The following is a 19,199-nucleotide window of genomic DNA, read 5'->3' as shown; positions in this document are numbered from 1 at the left end:
AGCACACTAATACCCTATTTACACTATATTTGGCATGGGTCCCCACGTCCTCAAAAAGTTCTACAGCTGCACCATCAAGAGCATCCTCACCGATTTCATCACTGCCTGATATGGCAACTGCTCAGCATCCGACCGTAAGGTGCTACAGAGGGTAGTGCGTACGGTCCAGTACATCACTGGGTCCAAACTTCCTGCCATCCAGGACCTATATACTGTGTGGTGTCAGACGAAGCAGCCAGAAAATTGCCAAAGACTCCTGTCCCCCAAGTCATGGACTGTTCTCTCTGCTGCTGCATGGCCAGTGGTACCGGAGCGCCAAGTCTAGGTCCAAAAGGCTCCTTAACAGCTTCTACCTACAAGCCATAAGACAGCTGAACAATTTATAAAATGACCACCTGGACTATTTGCATTGACATCCCCCCCTTTGTTTTTACACTGATGCTATTCGCTATTTATTATCTTTGCATGGTCACTTTACGCCTACCTACATGTACAAATTACCTCTACTAACCTGTACCCCCACACATTGACTCAGTACCGGTACCCCCTGTATATAGCCTCATTATTGTTATTTTATTGTTACTTTTGTATTATAATTTTTTTACACTTTAGTTCATTTAGTAAATATTTGTTTAACTACATTTTCTTAAAACTGCATTGTTGGTTAAGGGCTTGTAAGTAAGCATTTCAATGTAAGGTCTACGCCTGTTGCATTCGGCGTATATTTGAGCTGAGTCGAACCAAGCGGACCTGGCCTGGGTACAGATCCACACTTCCAAGCTGGAACCAAGCTGGAATGGAGATGAGGAAATATCCAAGCCAGCACAGTATGGTTCAGGTTGGCCCGATAGTGTGACTCAGGCAAATGATCAAATAACATATCAGAGCCAGCATGGTATGGTTCAGGTCAGACTCGGCACGATAGTGTGACAACGGTAATAGTGAGGCTGGCTAACCACCAGGATTCTGGCTCAGCTCCCAGTCGGTCCCTCTCAGTGGGGACATCTATAATTACCCTCCCACCTCCCTATACTAATTGGGCGATAAAAAACAAGGATGGCCCCTTCACCCAGCCTGAGCAAATGGCAGCTGTGTGGATTATATGAGGCATGGTGAGACTTCTCGAGCGCTTTGGTGCTATTAATCTCTGTCATTAGTCATACGGTGCACTTTACTTTGGTTTGTGTGAAAGACTAAACTTTTTCAGATCTCCACCTTTATAGTTTTAAATTATTTTTATATTTGTGAAAATCTTAATTGAATAGATGTAGTAACACACAGCCTATAGGCCTAAACTTCCACTCACTCCTGATGAACCATCAATTCGTGCTGTGTAAATGTGACCCTAGGGCACTCAACTTTGGTTGCTGTGATTTTGTTTGCACACTAGAGAGCAACTCTGATTTTTTTGGCCACAGTGTCACTTCTACTATAAAGGAAATAACATTAAACGAGTTATTTCAAGACAGTGGGGACAGTGTATAATCATTTACGTGCAACACAATCTGTAGAAAATACTTACGCATAGATATTCTACATTTTTCGGTGTTTTACTCGTGCTTTAAGTTATTCGCCGAGAGGGCTCCGGTTGTGAATGGGTGCATTTGAAGCACCGCCTTTTCCGGTCCCAATCATAGACCAATGAGAAACGCGTATGCACACTGATGGGACGTTACGTCAGCTGCCATCGTGTCGGGATTGGAATGTTAGAGTAACAATCGAAACAATTGAGCATTTGGTAATTGGACACTAGAATCAAGGAATCCTGTTTTTGTACCGATTTCAATGTATTTGCAAAGTCACATTGTTACAGTAAATGCTGTTTGAGGTCGTTGCGTCCATTTCTTCGATTGTAACAAGCTCCTATTCTCCGATGAGATTATTTTTGCGTTGTATGAGGTCTGTCGGGAGATTAAAACATAAGAGAAATGCAGGGATTCGTGAGGCTACAGTTGCGCCGATGAACTGCTCTTGTTCTACCACGGCTTCCTCGTTCGGTCATTGAACCGTGGAGTGAAATATATCGCCGGAGAGAGCGCGAGGAGTCCGCCGAATTATACTCCCGAGACGTCTGGATCTAAAAGCCGACCTCACCGAAGGCTTTAAACCACAGCCAGCGTGTTAACACATCTTAACCGTGGGATACGTTCTTCTGTGTTGGCCAAGGCAGGAAAACCACATGAACCCCTGCCGCTACTCTACAGGGGAAAGAGTTGGTAAAACGCTTCGGGCATCTCTAACCCGGCGCAGTTTTACATTTGAATACAGACTGGCTGAATGAAAGAGGGAGAGAGGGGCAAAGGGACTATATGAATGTTTTTACTTGGTCGGGGGAGATTTGTGTTGCCCAGAGCCACTATATTGTGAAATGGTCAAACTAGATAGAGGGAGAAAACGCATTTAAAAATCGCCCACATGCGCTGGATCAATCGCTGGATTGGGGAACGGAATACGAAGAAGGGGGAAGACGCGAGTTTGAAATCTTTGGAGGCTGGAAGATGGCGGAGCGGTGTAGTTGGAGGTGGTGAGAGCCTAACTTCGGGACACTTCAATTTTATTTGTAGAAAAACTTGCCCCTATTCGTAGGACACATGCAGGCCAAAAAACGATATTTATTCCTGCTCTCCGCCGGTGCATGTCTAGTTCTACTGTTCTACTTTGGAGGGGTACAACTTCCAGCGTCGGGCAGAAACCGGCATGACCGTAGCCACAATGGATATCGCCCCGACCAGCCGTGGCCACACTTCTCTGACCCTTTACAACAGTTCCTACCCTGGGATCAACTGGACACTGAGGAATACAACATTCACATATCGCCGAGGCAGAAGAGGGACGTTAATACAAGCGTGTACAAAGGCAAAAGATGTCGCATGGATTCGTGCTTTGATTTCTCTGCGTGTAAAAAGAACGATTTCAAAGTGTATGTCTACCCCCAGCAGAAGGGGGAGAAAATCTCAGAAAGTTACCAGAATATTTTATCGACCATTGAGGGCTCCAGGTTCTACACCACTGACCCGGGACAAGCTTGTCTATTCGTCCTGAGCTTGGACACCCTGGACCGGGACTCGCTCTCGCCACAGTACGTGCACAATCTCAAAACCAAGGTCCAGAACCTTCATCTCTGGAACAACGGCAGAAACCACCTCATCTTTAACTTGTACTCTGGGACATGGCCGGACTACACGGAAGACCTAGGTTTCGACATAGGCCAGGCCATGTTGGCCAAGGCCAGCATCAGTACCGAGAATTTCAGGCCCAACTTTGACGTGTCCATCCCGCTGTTCTCCAAGGAGCACCCTAGGACCGGAGGGGACAGGGGTTACCTAAAGTACAACTCCATTCCACCTTTCAGGAAATACATGCTGGTGTTTAAGGGGAAACGATACCTTACAGGTATAGGGTCAGACACGAGGAATGCCTTATATCATGTCCATAACCAGGAGGATGTGGTGCTCCTCACCACCTGCAAACACGGCAAGGATTGGCAGAAACACAAGGACGCACGCTGCGACAAGGACAACGCAGAATATGACAAGTAAGTTATGACGTGTTGACAGATTAAAAAGGACTGTACATGAAAGCTGTTATAAATGTGTTATGTGGGTCATATTACCACTGTGTAAACGAAAAGTGGTTACCTTTGTCCTACGGCACCATTCCAAAACAGGCACCATCGCGCGCATCCTTGAGGTTCTCCGTTGCGCGCGGCCTGGTGTGTGTGTTTGCGAGCAGATTGTGAACTCGTATTTTATTGGCATACAATGCCATTGACTGCCATTCTTGGGGACTGAAATGGCTTATATGGTTCTCTTACTGTTCTAGCGTGAACGAAAACCTCGCCAGCCAGTCAATTACCTTTCCGGTTTGAATAAATCACCCCCACCCACTTCACTGATATTGCAGCCAAACGAGGATATGCACTGACACGTTTTATTTGCCCTATACTTTAAGGGAATAAAGCAATGTGCACTGTAAGAGTGGTGTGGGAGTGTGACCTTGCTATCACACTGCTATAAACTCCACATTATAATGAATAAGTACAACACTTATTAGGCCTAGACTTATCAGCCAAATCATGTTTAGTTGGAATAATTTTGTGTAATGCTGTTAATTCAATAAGGCCTAGCCTATATCAAGTAGTGCTACATCCACAATCCTTTTCATTGTAGTGTCCATATTAGGTTTGATAGTAGGCTAAGCTTGTGCTTTGCGTGTTATCACTGATTGTGGAGACCACAACTCGTCTTTTGGTTGTAATAATGCCAGTGTAAGTCACCCAAAGGATGGGCATCGCGTTGTAACCATGGTAGGAAACTATGTCATTGAAGTTTGCACAGAGCGTTGCCAAGTCTACTTCTCCGAGAGTGAGACTGGTTTATTTTAGGCCAAGTTGCCTCTTGCTTGAATATCTCTCTAAATCCACGGTAAACTTGGGATACGTGAAAACTCAACCCCCTCTTATGCTGGCCCGATGTGAGTTAAAATGTTTAGTGAAGTGAGATATTGGCTTCCACAGTACTCCATTGAAGACAAAATATTTCCAGTCACTTGTAAAAGCAGGAGAGGGGCAATGACTAGTACTACATCCCAAATGGCACCCTATTCCCTATATAGTGCGCTACTTTGTTTTGACCCGGACCGAAAGTAATACACTGAATAGGGTGCCATTTGGGGGACACTAGCTCTTTAGGCTTAGTTTGGTCAAAGGGAAGTATAACTTAAACAGAACTTTTCATTAACTGAAACTCACTGAGACGAGAACGCATTGCCCCATGACAGAGCGCCAATTGCAAATATGCTGCAACACCATCCCCACAAGTAAGTGCTTGTCCATTTGTCATCCCTCTCCTCTTTATCTCCCCGTTCGATCTGCTCTTCTCCCAGTGAGATGTCTTTGGCTCGTGTCACCTGGAGAAATGTGTCCTACGTTATCTGGATTCCAGGCATCCCTCCCTCAACTGCTCACCTTTCCTTTGGCCCGGTTAGCACTGACATGGCTTGGCCCGGTTAGCACTGACATGGCGTGGCCCGGGACAGCCAGGGAGTCTCTCTCAGTCAGAAACGATGGTGAGAATGCTGGAATGCACACACGTGTTGGAACAGCTGTTTGGGGTAATGAGGGAACGGTGCCAAGGTGAAAATACTGCAGCATACCTGGATGCATTTCACTGCACTTTGGCTTCGGAATGGCAACAGTATCAACTGCGACCCTCTCCTTGGTCCTGTGGGGCTCAGTTTATAAGAGCGTGGTGCTAGCAATGCCAGGGTTGTGGGGTCGATGCCCCTATTGGGTCACGCATACTAAAATGTAGCCTATGCACTCATTATAATTGAAGTCACTTTGGATAAAAGCGCCTGGTAAATGGCATATTTTATTTATATATATATTCTCAATTCTGTCCATGGAACTGTTTCCACAGGGGTGCCCCCCCCCCTTTCCCATCGCGACCTTTCAGCCTCTAAGAGGAATGTGGCAGGAGCAGCAGATATTGGAAGGCTGTTAAACACAGGCAGTGCCTGGTAGCCCTGGACACTAAAGCTTAGACACACAAACACACACACACACACAATTAATTTTTCCGAGAGTTGCAATCACTTCCATTCTGAATCACTGGTTCCACTTCCATCCATGGACAAGCATCAATAACAGACGCCATTCATTGATACATTATCCAATGAGCTTTATGAGTTGCTGACTGTAGAGTCTGGGACAGTCAGTGGGGGGAAGCAATTCAATGACAAATTACAAGGAATTCAATACTTTGGTTCATCACAATCCTATCTGCTGCCCCATGTGTATATGCACTGTTAGTTACAGCACGCCCATGGGCTATAGCCGAGTACTCTGTCATAAACGAGTTAATCTGTGTCAACTTTCCAAACCGTGTGTTTTGGCGACGTCTGTGAATTGCTTGTTTTCTCCTCCTCCATAAGTTACCCAGCAGACCGCTGGATCAGGGACCCCCCCCCCCCCCCGATTTAATAGTTAACCAGGTCTGTTGGCTGGTATTGACTTTGTACTTTAGCCTCTTCACTACAGGCCGCCACGTCTCAAGGTCACTCCAGGCCTAATATAGTGTATAAGAGGTCATACAATACGTTTTGTAGTGATTCCTATGTTGATGTAAAGAATATTTGTTGCTCTGTGGTGTGTAATGAGGAGCAAACAGACACTGCCCTTGACACTTATGAAATTGCTTATCCCAGTTGCTAATAAGCATGCGCCCATTAAGAAAATGACTGTAAAAAACTGTTAAATCCTCGCGGATTGATGAGGAATTGCAGAATCGTATGGTTGAGAGGGATGAGGAAAAAGGAACGGCAAATAAGTCTGGCTGAACAACCTGGCAAAAGTACTGCAAATCGAGAAATCATGTGACTAAACTGAATAAAAAGAAACTACACTGAAACAAAGATAAATGACAAAAAGATTGATAGTAAAAAGCTTTGGAGCACCTTTTTAATGACATTTTGGGAAAAGGCAAACTCCGCTCCATCATTCATTGAATCAGATGGCTCATTCATCACAACCGACTGATATTGCCAACTACTTTTAATGATTTTTTTTTCATTGGCAAGATTAGGAACAAAAGCTGACATTACACATTGTCTATCAACAATGACAAGCCACCGGGGTCTGACAGCTTGGATGGAAAATGACTGAGGATAATAGCGGATGATATTGCCACTCCTATTTGCCATATCTTTAATTTCAGCCTACTAGAAAGTGTGTGCCCTCAGGCCTGGAGGGAAGCAAAAGTCATTCCGCTACCTAAGAATAGTAAAGCCCCCTCGGTCGGCTATTTGAGCCAGTAAATCGGCCTGTGAAGCCAGTGTGTCTATGTATGCGGATGACTCAACACTATACACGTCAGCTACTACAGCGACTGAAATGACTGCAACACTTAACAAAGAGCTGCAGCTACTTTCAGAATGGGTGGCAAGGAGTAAGTTAGTCCTAAATATTTCAAACTAAAAGCATTGTATTTGGGACAAATAATTCACCAAACACTAAACCTCAACTAAAACTTGTAATAAATAATGTGGAAACTGAGCAAGTTGAGGTGACTAAACTGCTTGGAGTAACCCTGGATTGTAAACTGCCATGGTCAAAACCTATTGATACAACAGTAGCGAAGATGGGGAGAAGTCTGTCCATAATAAAGCGCTGCTCTGCCTTCTTAACAACACTATCAACAAGGCAGGTCCTACAGGCCCTAGTTTTGTCGCACCTGGACTACTGTTCAGTCGTGTGTTCAGATGCCACAAAGAGGGACTTGCAATTGGCTCAGAACAGGGCGGCACGGCTGGCCCTTGGATATACAGAGAGTAAATGTTAATATGCATGTCAATCTCTCCTGGCTCAAAGTGGAGGAGAGATTGACTTCGTCACTACTTGTATTTGTGAGAGGTATTGACATGTCGACAGCACCGAGCTGTCCGTTTTAAATGACTAGCACACAGCTCAGACACAAATGCATACCCCACAAGACATGCCACCAGAGGTCTGTTCACAGTCCCCAAGTCCAGAACAGGCTATGGGAGGCGCACGGTACTACATAGAGCCATGACTACATGGAACTCTCTTCCACATCAGGCAACTGATGCAAGCAGTAGAATCAAATAAAAATGTAACAAATATATAAAATACACTTTATAGAACAGTGGGGACTGTGAAGCAACACAAACGGGAACAGGCACATGCATACACAGACAAAACATACGCACTATACACACACGTACACATGGATTTTGTGTTGTAGATATGTGGTAGTGGAGTAGGGGCCTAAGGGCACACTTACGAATGTATTGTAATGTTTTTAAAATTGTGTAACTGCCTTAATTCTGCCGGACACCAGGAAGAGTAGCTGCTGTCTACGGCTTGTCTAAAATATAGTGATATTTTGGAGGTTTGCAGCCCAAGGCTGCAATACCGGGCAGCTGGATAGGAGGAATGCTGCATTTTCATAACTGACATCACCATGAATTTTCCCGCTGGACTAAATCCGCTTGGATGTGAGAGGAGTTCCATGCTATCGGAATGATATGGAAACACAGAAGTGATTTTGGGGCGACAATGCCATATTTTCCTTTCCTCCTTTACGATGTGGAGCTTGGCATTTTGTTGACACAGTGCCAAAGATGGACTAGAAACCCGTTAAGCAAAGACCACATCCCTGTCTTATGTTAAAATAGCATTATGAATTCCATTTTTGGAAAATGTCAATGGCGATTTATTCTCTGGGCAGATAGTGGCATGATATTAGAGTGGATGCGGCACTGGAGGTTAACAGACGTGTAATTTGTTGTGTGCTGCGGCTCTCATCCATACTCGGGGGGGGGGGGTTGTCTCATGCTCCCTGGGTCGCCGTTTTTGGTTTTCTCGTCATATTAATACGTCATGAATATTTCATCGTCCTCTCACTTAAATAAAGCGCTGGGCCGTGATCTGTAGGAAGTTATCAGGGAATGATAGTTTGCCTCAATTAGCGCGGTGTGATTGTTTCTGGGGAAGATGTAGTCTAGCCTACACTGGCATGGTTGTTTGTATCTTCTGTCAATCTCGCCTCTTTCTCGCTGTGTATATGTACCTTTTTATTTATTTTTAATTTTTAATTTTTTTATCTGTGGAATTGTGTTCTAGTTATTCACACCTCATGCAGAGTGCTTCACTTGTCAGATACTAGACAGCTGTGACCTTCTGAGACAAGTGTAGCGTTAGTGCTCTTTCTGATTGTGAGAGCAGCATGGCCTTTTCTTCCTTCCGAGCAATCGCAGATGTCGAGGCTATCTCGTTGGTCCTAACTGTTTGTGTGGTGCTTGCTCCTGATCATGCTGATAGGCGTGAGGATGGGTCATGACCTCTCTGTGTGTCCCTGGCTGAGTGATGAAGGCGAGGCCGCTCTTAGCGACCCACAGTCACCAGAGGGATTGCCATAATGACGTGGCCGCTGGCTGGTCTGTGGTAGCTGAGAGACCAAGATGGACGAGACTGACCGACCTGAGGCTTTACTAGCTCAGTCCCAGTCCAGCCATCTCCGCTTGTCTAGTGGTGGAGAGGGATTGATCAATTGGGAGTGTTTCACCCAGAATGAAAAATTGATCGCTGCAAGGTGAAAAAACGAAAGTATTTTCATCCTGGACTGTCATGGAATGCTTGAGGCATGAATGAATAAGGGAGGGGTACAGATGGTAAAAGCCTCTCTCTCTCTCTCTCACTCTCACTCTCACTCTCACTGTCTCTCTCTCTCTCACTGTCTCTTAAAGTGATGAGTTAGGCAGGTAAGTTAACATGCTCAGTTTAGAAGGTACTAAGGAAGCAAGCCAGACAGCTGGTTGGCTCTTTGAAGTCAATTGAGTGAGACGGGTAGCTGACTGGTTACATGTAAAAAATGAATGAGACAGGCGTGTGATTGGTTGCCCATTACATTTTTGCTCGGAGGTGGTAGGAAGACATTGCGTCTACATTATGGAAGCAGAATATTTTTTTTGTTTGTTTTGACATCTGTCTCGTTTAGTGGATGAAAGCCTTATGTCTTGGTATTCTCTACTATGTGGCACGGACTATTTACTTTTAATTCTCATTCTTCTGGGGTCATATTTTCCTCAACTCTTTCACCACCTCGGGCTGTTAATCTCCGGTTTGTAGCCGTACATAGCCAACATTCTAAAAGACAGCCCACTTTTTTTAGTTTGTTTCTCTGGGTATCTATTGACTGTAATTGCTTGGAATTAGATTTAGCTTACTTTACGAATCCATTCATAACCGATGAAGCCTGTGGGTCATCGCTGTAAATTATTTTCCATAAGGCACTTCCTTGTAATCTGTTGTTTTATTGTCTTCTGGGGAGCTCCCACTGTTAGGCTGCTCAAAGTAGCCCAATTGGCACAGGCTTTACGGTCGGTGTGAATATGCTGTGGTTGCATGCTTGTTATCCTGTTCCCGCCCCTACTACAGTGCCTCCAGACAGTATTTTGTTGTTACTGCCTGAATTTTAAAAGGGATTAAATGGTGATTTTGTGTCACTGGCCTGCACACACTACCCCATAATGTCAAAGAGGAATGGGTTTTTTTCTTCCATTTTTTACAAACAAATTAAAAATGAAAAGCTGATAGTCTGGAGGCAATAAGTATGCAGTACATTCGGGAAAGTATTCAGACCCCTTGACTTTTTCTACATTTTGTTACATTACAGCCTTATTCTAAAAGACACAATACCCCATAATGACAAAGCAAATGACACAGTTCAATCTTGGTTTCATCAGACCAGAGAATGTTGTTTCTCATGGTCTGAGAGTCTTTTAGATGCCTTTTGGCAAACTCCAAGCGGGCTGTCATGTGCCTTTTACTAAGGCATGGCTTCTGACTGGCCATTACCATAAAGGCCTGATTGGTAGAGTGCTGCAGAGATGGTTGTCCTTCTGGAAGGTTCTCCCATCCCCACAGAGGAACTCTGGAGCTCTGTCAGAGTGACCATCAGGTTCTTGGTCACCTCCCTGATCAAGCCCCTTCTCCCCAAATGCTCAGTTTGGCCGGGTGGCCAGCTCTAGAAAGAGTCTTGGTTGTTCCAAACTTCTTCCATTTAAGAATGATGGAGGCCACTGTGTTCTTGGGAACCTTCAATGCTGCATACATTTTTTTGGTACCCTTCCCCAGATCTGTGCCTCAACACAATCATGTCTCGGAGCTCTACGGACAGTTCCTTCGACCTCATGGCTTGGTTTTTGCTCTGACATGCACTGTCAACTGTGGGACCTTATATACAGGTGTGTGCCTTTCCAAATCAAGTTCAATCAATTGAATTTACCACAGGTGGGCTCCAATGAAGTTGTAGAAACATCTCAAGGATGATCATTGGAAACAGGATGCGCCTCAGCTCAATTTCTTGTCTCATAGCAAAGGGTCTGAATACTTAAGATATTCCTGGTTTTATTTTTAATAACTTTACAGAAATGTCTGAACTGTTTTTGCTTTGTCAATATGGGGAATTGTGTGTAGATTGAGGAAAAACTAATATTTAATACATTTTAGAATAAGCCTGTAATGTAAACAAAATGTGGAAAAGTGAAGGGTCTGTATACTTTCCGTATGCTCTGTAAGTATTCAACTCTGTTATGCCAAGCCTAGGAGTAGGAGTAAAAATGTGCATGTCACAAGTTGCATGTACTCACTCTGTGCAATAAGTGTTTAACTTGATTTTTGAATGACTTCCTAATCTCTGAACCCCACACATACAATTATCTGTAAGGTCCCTCAGTCGAGCAGTGAATTTCAAACAGATTCAACTGCAAAGACCAGGAAGGTTTTCTTATGCCTCACATAGAAGGGCACCTATTGGTAGATGGGTAAAAACTTAAGCAGACATTGAATATCCCTTTGAGAATGGTGAAGTTATTAATTACACTTTGGGTGGTGTATCAATACAGGTGTCTTCCTAACTCGTTTGCCAGAGAGGAAGGAAATCACTCAGGGATTTCACCATGAGGCCAAAACAGATGTTGACTTTAAAACAGAGTTTAATGCCTGTGATGGGAGGGGACTGAGGATGGTCAACAAATCCAACACACATCACTGAGTACCACTCTTCGTATTATCAAGCGGTGGCTGCATCATGTTATGGGTATGCTTGTCATCGGCAAGGACTAGGGATTTTTATTTTTTACTGAAAAGAGCTAAGCACAGGCAAAATCCTAGAGTAAAACCTGGTTCAGACTGCTTTCCAACAGACACTGGGAGACAAATTCACCTTTCAGCAGGACAATAACCTAAAACACAAGGCCAAATATACACTGGCGTTGCTTACCAAGATGACATGTCGTTGAGTGGCCTAGTTACAGTTTTGACTTAAATCAGCTTGAAAATCTATGGCAAGTCTTACATGGCTGTCTAGCAATGATCCACAACCAACTTGATAGAGCTTGAAGAATTTTAACACGGTGATTCTAAAGGTGATTCTATCATATCTTGACTCAGGGGTGTGAATACTTATTATGGGGTGTGAATACTTATTATGAGGTATTGTGTGTAGATGGGTGAGAGATCTATTTAATCCATTTAGAAGTCGGGTTGTAACACAACAATGTGTTAAGTCGAAGGGTATGAATACATTCTGAAGGCACTGCACGTGGACTCGTTGGCTCTACCGAGTTCTGTGCAGACCCTAAATGTAACAAAAAAATTGCCTCCATCTGCTTGCTGTGGAAAACAGCAAGAAATAAATTGTGGAGGACAAATTGAAAAGATTCCATTGGATAAAGCTATCACAGTGAATACGTATCTCGGCAGGAGGGACTCTTGTTATCTGCGCATTTCTAAAATATTCCGGCTTACACGTGACAGGGGAATAGTAGGCTAGGAGAAAGTGCTTGGGGGAGCTACGAGGTATAACTGGGAAGCTGATTCATTTGGCTGTCTAGAAGTTAGCTCACTTCACTGCTCTTAGCTTGAGTGTTTTTCTCTATGATAGTAGAGCTTTATAAGGTTATGTCAATCTAGCTAGCACCTTGACAAGACAGTCCTGGAGTGGGTCATGGAGGAATTTTTTATTTTAAACCTTTTTATTTAACTAGGCAAGTCAGTTAAGAACAAATTCTTATTTACAATGGTGGCCTACCCAGGCCAAACCCAAATGGCAGATTTTATGGCCCCAGGAGCAATTTAACAACACCTCAGGCCTGTACTTCAAAGGAACGGCAGATTGCTTAAGTCACCGGCTATCCTCAATACACTGACCTCATTCACTTTTCACCACCACGAGAGCAAAAACAAACACTTCTCTCCACTGACTTGATATTCAAATAGTAATTTGCAACAGGGCGAAAGCTGGTGTTACTTCAGTGACTGACGATGCCTTTTTCAAGCATGTCGACGTGTTTGGGAGAAAGTAGGGGCCTGGTCATCAGTGTTTTTTTTATTGTTATTGAAGTGGCGGCAGAGGATTGGATGGCTTGCGCCCCTCGTTCATGCTTTATGCGTTAGTTGGACTTCCCCTTTGTGGGTGTAAAGGCTCTGCTGCCCTAGACACTCAGAGGGGCCCTTTTGTGTGAACGTTTGCTCTGACTCTTTAGCCGCTGCCTGGTGCCTTGACACCACAGCCCCCAAACAACCTCTCCTCCAAGGCTCTGAAGTGTGAAAGCCCCCCCCCCCCCCCCATATCTCTCCTCTTAGCCAATCTTTACCCAAGGCTGCTGTCTCGTCTCTTTGTTTTGTTGTTGCTTTTGAACCCTAGATGCTGGCAACAATGGCTGCTGAGACAGTTCAGAGACCCCTAATTTGGCGGATTCCATTGCACTTCACGGATCACCGGCCAAGCCAACACTGTGGGGGTGGAGGTAGGGGTCGGAATCTGGTCCTAGTGAGGAGACTGTATGCCAAAGCATGGATGGGGAGAATATTTAATTCATTTGGTTATCAGGGCGGTTTATAATTTGCAGTTTGTTTTTTCTGGTGTGTCTCGTCTATTTATTCATCATTTCCTAAAGGGCCTCCTTTTCAGATAAGGGAAAGGGGTGCATGTTTGGTTGTGGAGAAGGTAGGACAAGGTGCAGCTGTTGGACTCAGCAAACGCCCCCCCCCCCCAGAACTCAAATGGGAATGGATAAAAAAAAAAGGCATTTTAAATTATTTTAAAGCTACGCAAGCTAAATGTGCTATACAAATGGAATGGGTGAAAAGCATGATAAATTCTATGAAACGTTTGCCTGCAAAGTTTGAGTCTGGCTTGGCTGTTTACCAGTTAGTGCAAACGCAGTAGTACGCTATAGGCCTACATGGGTAAGGAATGAAAACATTTATTCCGTTTAGGATTCTTTGTGAAAGTCATTTTAAGGTCGCATTTCTGATCTGTGAGAGGACCGTTTCCTACAAGCTAAGCTCAGCTCTTTGTGGTTTGTCATCTTTTTGTGGTTTGTCATCTGTCAGGAGGCAGACGGCCATGATACTTTTTTTTTGCAGTCGCTGTACGGTATTTTGAACCTGCATCCTGGTTTGCGGTGTCTAGCCAACCGCATCCTCGGCATCAAAGCGACTTGAAAACGCTGAGGAGAGCCCTGTGCTGGGAAATTGGAGCTTGCGGGTCTTACTCCCGTTAGCTACTTGACAGGGGTGTTTATTCTAAGGTTGAAATGTTTATATCCCCACAGTAAGTTTTTACACGACAGCACTTTGTTTTCAAAGCGTCTGCTTTCTTGTCTTGCAGTTCGCTTGCTAGACATAACGTTCCCTCAAGGTGAGAGGGGGGGAGGGAGCGAGCGAGCGATGTTGTAGGGCAATTGGCACAGTGACACCGGAATGTGACGAGCTACCTTTTAGTTTGGTTGCAAGGTTTTGAAGAAGCTGCATGTTTTATCTGGGGGTTGCCAGGGCAGGGGATTAGAGACGCTTTTTTTAATGCAACAGTGCACCTTTTTTATGTCATTTAGACTCGTAGAAAAACTGTGACTAACCTCCCACCTTTCAAACAGCGTTCATTCCCTGAGTCAGTGTCTCAATTCTTTTGATGCCATTTGAATCGAATCCCAAAGTTTTTTGCCACCCCTCCATTTGCTTTTTATGTTCACGGGTGTGCGTTTAGTATTTGACACACAATCACGCGTAGGAGAGTGTGGAGTGTTCGTATACCTCGAGTTTTCACTGACGTTTTATACGCGTGTTTGATGTATCATGTTTTGGCTCTTGACCAATGGTTGTGTTGAATGTATATTTATCAAGGTATATTTAATGTCAATGGGTTACTGAAGTGAGAGTAAATTCTCCTGCCTCGGAGTAGGTACAGTGCATTCCAAAAGTATTCAGGTCCATTGACTTTTTCCACATTTTTGTTACTTTACAACTTTTATTCACATTTCAGTTGAATGCATTCAGTTGGACAACTGACTAGGTATCCCCCATTCCCTTTCCGTTTTTATTCTAAAATGTATGAAATCGTCCCCCCCCCTCATCAATCTACACACAATGACAAAGCAAAAACAGGTTAAGAATTTTTCACAAGTTATAGAAGGAAAAAACTGAAATGTAACATTTTACATAAGTATTCAGACTCAGTACTTTGAAGCAGTGATTACAGCAGTGATTACAGCCTCGGGTCTTTGGTATGACGCTACACGCTTGGCTCACCTGTATTTGGGGAGTTTCTCCCATTCTTCTCTGCAGATCCTCTCAAGTTATGTCTGGTTTCATTGGGAGCGTTGCTGCACAGCTATTTTCGGGTCTCTCCAGAGATGTTCGATCAGGTTCAATCCCCCCTCCCCCTCCCCAATGGGCAGGTCTGTGGTTCTTGGGGTATCTTGTGACCAGGCCATGTATTTGCACCTGTCTCTACATAACACCTGTAAACACACACTGAGGAGTAGAATTGTCTTTTTTTCCCTTTTTTTTTTAAAACCCCTTTTTGTCTCTGTGTGCTGATGGGTGTGTGTTGCAGTCATAAAGTATGTGCTGTTAGGGTTTGTTTCGTTTTAGATGGTTGGGTTTGCACTCCCTGTTTTTGAGTCTGTCCTTTGTGCAGTTAGAGGAGAGGGTACGCTGTTTTGGTAGCCTAAGCAAGCATGTACTAGGTTTGCCCTGTAGTCTGGGCAGTATGTGTACAGTTCAGTGTGTATCCTCTAGTCTAAGTTGTACCGAATCAGTAGTGCATTCCAGACTCCTCTTCCCCCTGTGGGTATTCTTTAGTCCTTTGGCACTTTGCTTCCCCTGTGCATCTTGTTTGGACGAGGGCTGGAGCTGCTTTAACTGTGACCACTCATGTGGAACCCCAGAAGCTACACAATTAAATAATTTATCAGCAGGATTTTTATTCATGTATTTTTACTCGCCATTTTTGTAGTATGTCTACACATACAGTGGTACTGCTCATCCCTTTTGCAGGTAGCCTCAGGTTTTCATTTTTATTCAGCGCCATGAATGCTGTGGGTCCTTGTATTATCTCAGACTTAAGACCTTTTCATTAGAATTTCATCTTGGATAAGAAACTAACCGTAAAGCCCTATTTTGTGGATAGTACATTTGCTGAGTTTTAATGGTCTAAAAATTCAGGAATACATTATTCGATTGCGTTTAAAGTTGAATATGGACTGAGGCTGTATGGTCTCTAAGCCACTGGCGTCTTGGGACGCCGATAACCTTTTATAAAAAAAACTACAGAATACATCTAAAAAAGATGCGGTGTTCTGTATTTCTCACAGCCTGTCTATTGGGTTGGTGGTGGACTCAGGGATGGTACCTTATGCATTCTTTACACCGGCGCGTTGGCTTGATTTGCATAAAGATCATTTGACTAATTTAAACCACTTTCTTACTTTATTTTCTTAAAATCCCGCTACATATCTAATGCCATGCCATATTCCCTGAATATCGCCCTGGTGAGGCCCTCCTATCCGATGTAAGAGTTGTTGAGGTCGCATTAACCTTTGTGGGAGCAGGGGTGAGTTCAGCAAGTCGCAATGTTTTTGAACGTTTTAGATAGTAATGTAGAACAAATATGTGTCTCTCACATGTAGAATAGGGAGTCATGTCTGTTCTTTTCATGGCATTTCTATCTGCAACATTCAACAACGTTTGGCTACTGAATGTGGCCCTGGTGAACTCCCCTTGTTCTATAAGGAGGCTGGTTAAGGTCTCTTGAGGAAGCGTATGCTGGTCACTTATTCTGCGATTAAAGCCAGTTATAAAGGTCCCTTGTCCGTTCAGCATCAGCAGCGCTACACCTTCCCTCCTAATTCCGGTGTAAGAGGAGGGTTAGGATCAGCACTGCCTCTTGCTAACTAATCGCTTCAATGTTGCCCAGCTCTCCTGTCCTCTCTGGATTAAGGGAGCACTTTATCTCACTCACTGGATTGCCTAAATGTCCCTACTGGCTGGGGCAACGTCGTCCAACCTAATATATTGTTGGATTATGTTAATTCAGAGATGCGATAGTCATGAATGTAGGCCTAGCCGACATGCAAGTGTTGCTCTTGTAGCTACGGGCCCGCCAGTTGCCCATCCCTGTTGTAAAATATAGTTATGACGTGCCATCTGGATGGGAAGTGGTGGTGAATAGCGTGTGTGGGGGGAAATAGGCTTTGGAGTGAATGAGTTCTGCCCTGGGGCAGATTGCCACCGTCACCCTGCTGTTTAATGATTGACAGGGCTCTACATTTCCTTATCATAGCTGTCCTTGTTCCGCTGTCACTCCAGCGCCTTGTCGAGGCCGACTACACACAGCCCCGACACTTTTATGAAGTGACTAGTCATCATTGCAAGTGAATAGGCGCTGTATGTCTATTTCTGGATCGTAGTGTCCTAGCATTGTACTGGTTTTGAAATAAGCAGATGGAAATATATTGGGGCTATTGTCTCCCCATTGGCAGGCGGAATTCTCTCCTCTCAGATAGTGATTCACACAGGCGCACAGCAGGAAGAGCTTTGTCTTAATCAGGGTGGCACTCTCTCATTGCTCTATGGTAATTCATGCGATTACATACCACGTTGAGACTGTGCAGGTCTTTTGATTTGTGAAATGCGGTTTCATTCGGGCTTGGGGCCACAGGCTCCCTCAGTGTTGTGTGGTGCTATGAATGTGATTTAAGCATTTTGACTGTTTGTGGTCTGGGATTTGGCTAGGGATCAAATCGCATTCAGGTCAATGTCCACTGTACTGTGAAAGACCTTTTGGACAGACCCATTCCTGGGCAATCTGTTTGTGTGCATGCATTAGTGTGCCTGCGTGTGTGTGTTTCTGTTCATTAGACTATTTTTCAGGACCAAGCTTTGGTAGTGCCTGGACTTGCGGAAGTCGAATCACTCACGAAGGGGAAGTCCCCCTCCCTACATGTCACATTCCATTGAGTTAACACAGACCGAGCCAGGGAGGGAAACTAACTAGTCTCCCTGTCTGGCTTTTCCGTTTCCAACGGGGGAACTTAATCATGCACCTCAGTGTAAGACAGCCAGTGTACACACGGCGACTTGCAGAACTTCATTATGGGAAACGCAAGAGTAGCGGTCAGGTTCACCACCCTCCCCTCTAATGACGTTGTCAGCGCAGCACCTGTTCCACAATGATGAGCCTCTTTTTCTTCACACGTCATCAATTTCCAACCGAGACCTAAGTTGATGCAGCAGCGGCTGGGCAAGCCGAGTGCAATTATGTGGTGGGAAAAGAAGACTGTCGGTGCTAGAGAGGGCTGAATGGCCTGGATGAGGCTCCCGGGCCTGAAGGAGAGCATTTGTGACAGTAATTTAGCACATGGGTGCCTCCACTGCAGGGGTTATTGTAGCCGTCGCAGTCCGCTGAGTCCGTGCAGACGCTGCCTGTGTTTTCAGTCGGACTGGCCACTAAACTCGCAACGATAGACGGCCAAATGGACCACACCAGACTACACCGCTGCGCCTGACCCTAACACCGACATACCCAGACGATTACCACACATGTGCTTGACCCTGACCCAAACGGAGCATGGGGGGGAAGCCTGACCCGAACACAAACAGACCACACGTGTTTGGGACACAAGTCAAAACGCACCACAGCCCAGAGACTGTTCATGTGTTCGCCTCGTAAACGCAGACCGACCACATGAGGACTTAACCAGAACATAAACAGGGAACACATGTCTTAGCAGACCGCACGGACTGTCGGAACTGCATTCAACTTTTACAACAGAGAATGGGCAGACAGCTGCCCTCGGTCACTGTGGTGAGCGGTGACCCCTGCCATATTTAGCATTGCGCAACATCGTTCCACTTGGGATTTTGAAGTTTTGACCAAAAACCGCCTCACTTGTTAGCTCTTACTGCTGACTGTCACACTGTCCCGATTTCTTTGTATTGACACTCTTCACATCCTGGAAAGAGCAGAATGGACAGAAGCCTTCTTGTGCCAGGAAAATGAGTCATTGTTTCAGGGAAATAACAAAGTGAACTTGATCGCTAAGCATTTAATAGGATCTTCTTTAGGCCGAGGGAAATTTTAAAGGGCGTGGAGGAGGATTGTGCCAAAGAGCACGGGTTGAACGGAAGCTATACGATAGACATGAAATGGCCCATCGCAGCCTGACCCTGTTCAAAAGTCAGAGCAACTCGTATCAATTAGCCACACCATGTCACTGCCATTGTCCTCTGCTTGTCCGGAACCTTTTCTCCTTGGCAAAGTCCACTCACAAAGTCTCCAAAAACTTTAGTCAGGTTTCTTTTTAGCTGCCTTTCCTTTCTGTGTTGTATT

General features: G+C 44.7%; 1 protein-coding gene across 1 annotated transcript in view; it reads left to right on the top strand.

Annotated features, from left to right (window-relative positions):
• The first annotated feature begins 1,672 nt into the window (after nt 1–1,672).
• Nucleotides 1,673–19,199, top strand: part of ext1b (exostosin glycosyltransferase 1b) — a 110,151-nt gene continuing 92,624 nt past the window's right edge. Inside the window, exon 1 of the mRNA XM_014177609.2 lies at nt 1,673–3,535. Within this exon, the coding sequence (XP_014033084.1) occupies nt 2,592–3,535 (944 nt within the window). The 5' untranslated portion in view covers nt 1,673–2,591. The remainder of the gene's footprint in view (nt 3,536–19,199) is intronic.

Source organism: Salmo salar, chromosome ssa27, assembly GCF_905237065.1.
Source record: "Salmo salar chromosome ssa27, Ssal_v3.1, whole genome shotgun sequence".
In the NCBI taxonomy this organism is placed as follows: domain Eukaryota; kingdom Metazoa; phylum Chordata; class Actinopteri; order Salmoniformes; family Salmonidae; genus Salmo; species Salmo salar.
Note: the sequence above shows the minus strand (reverse complement) of the source record. Positions and strands in the feature narration are given on the sequence as shown.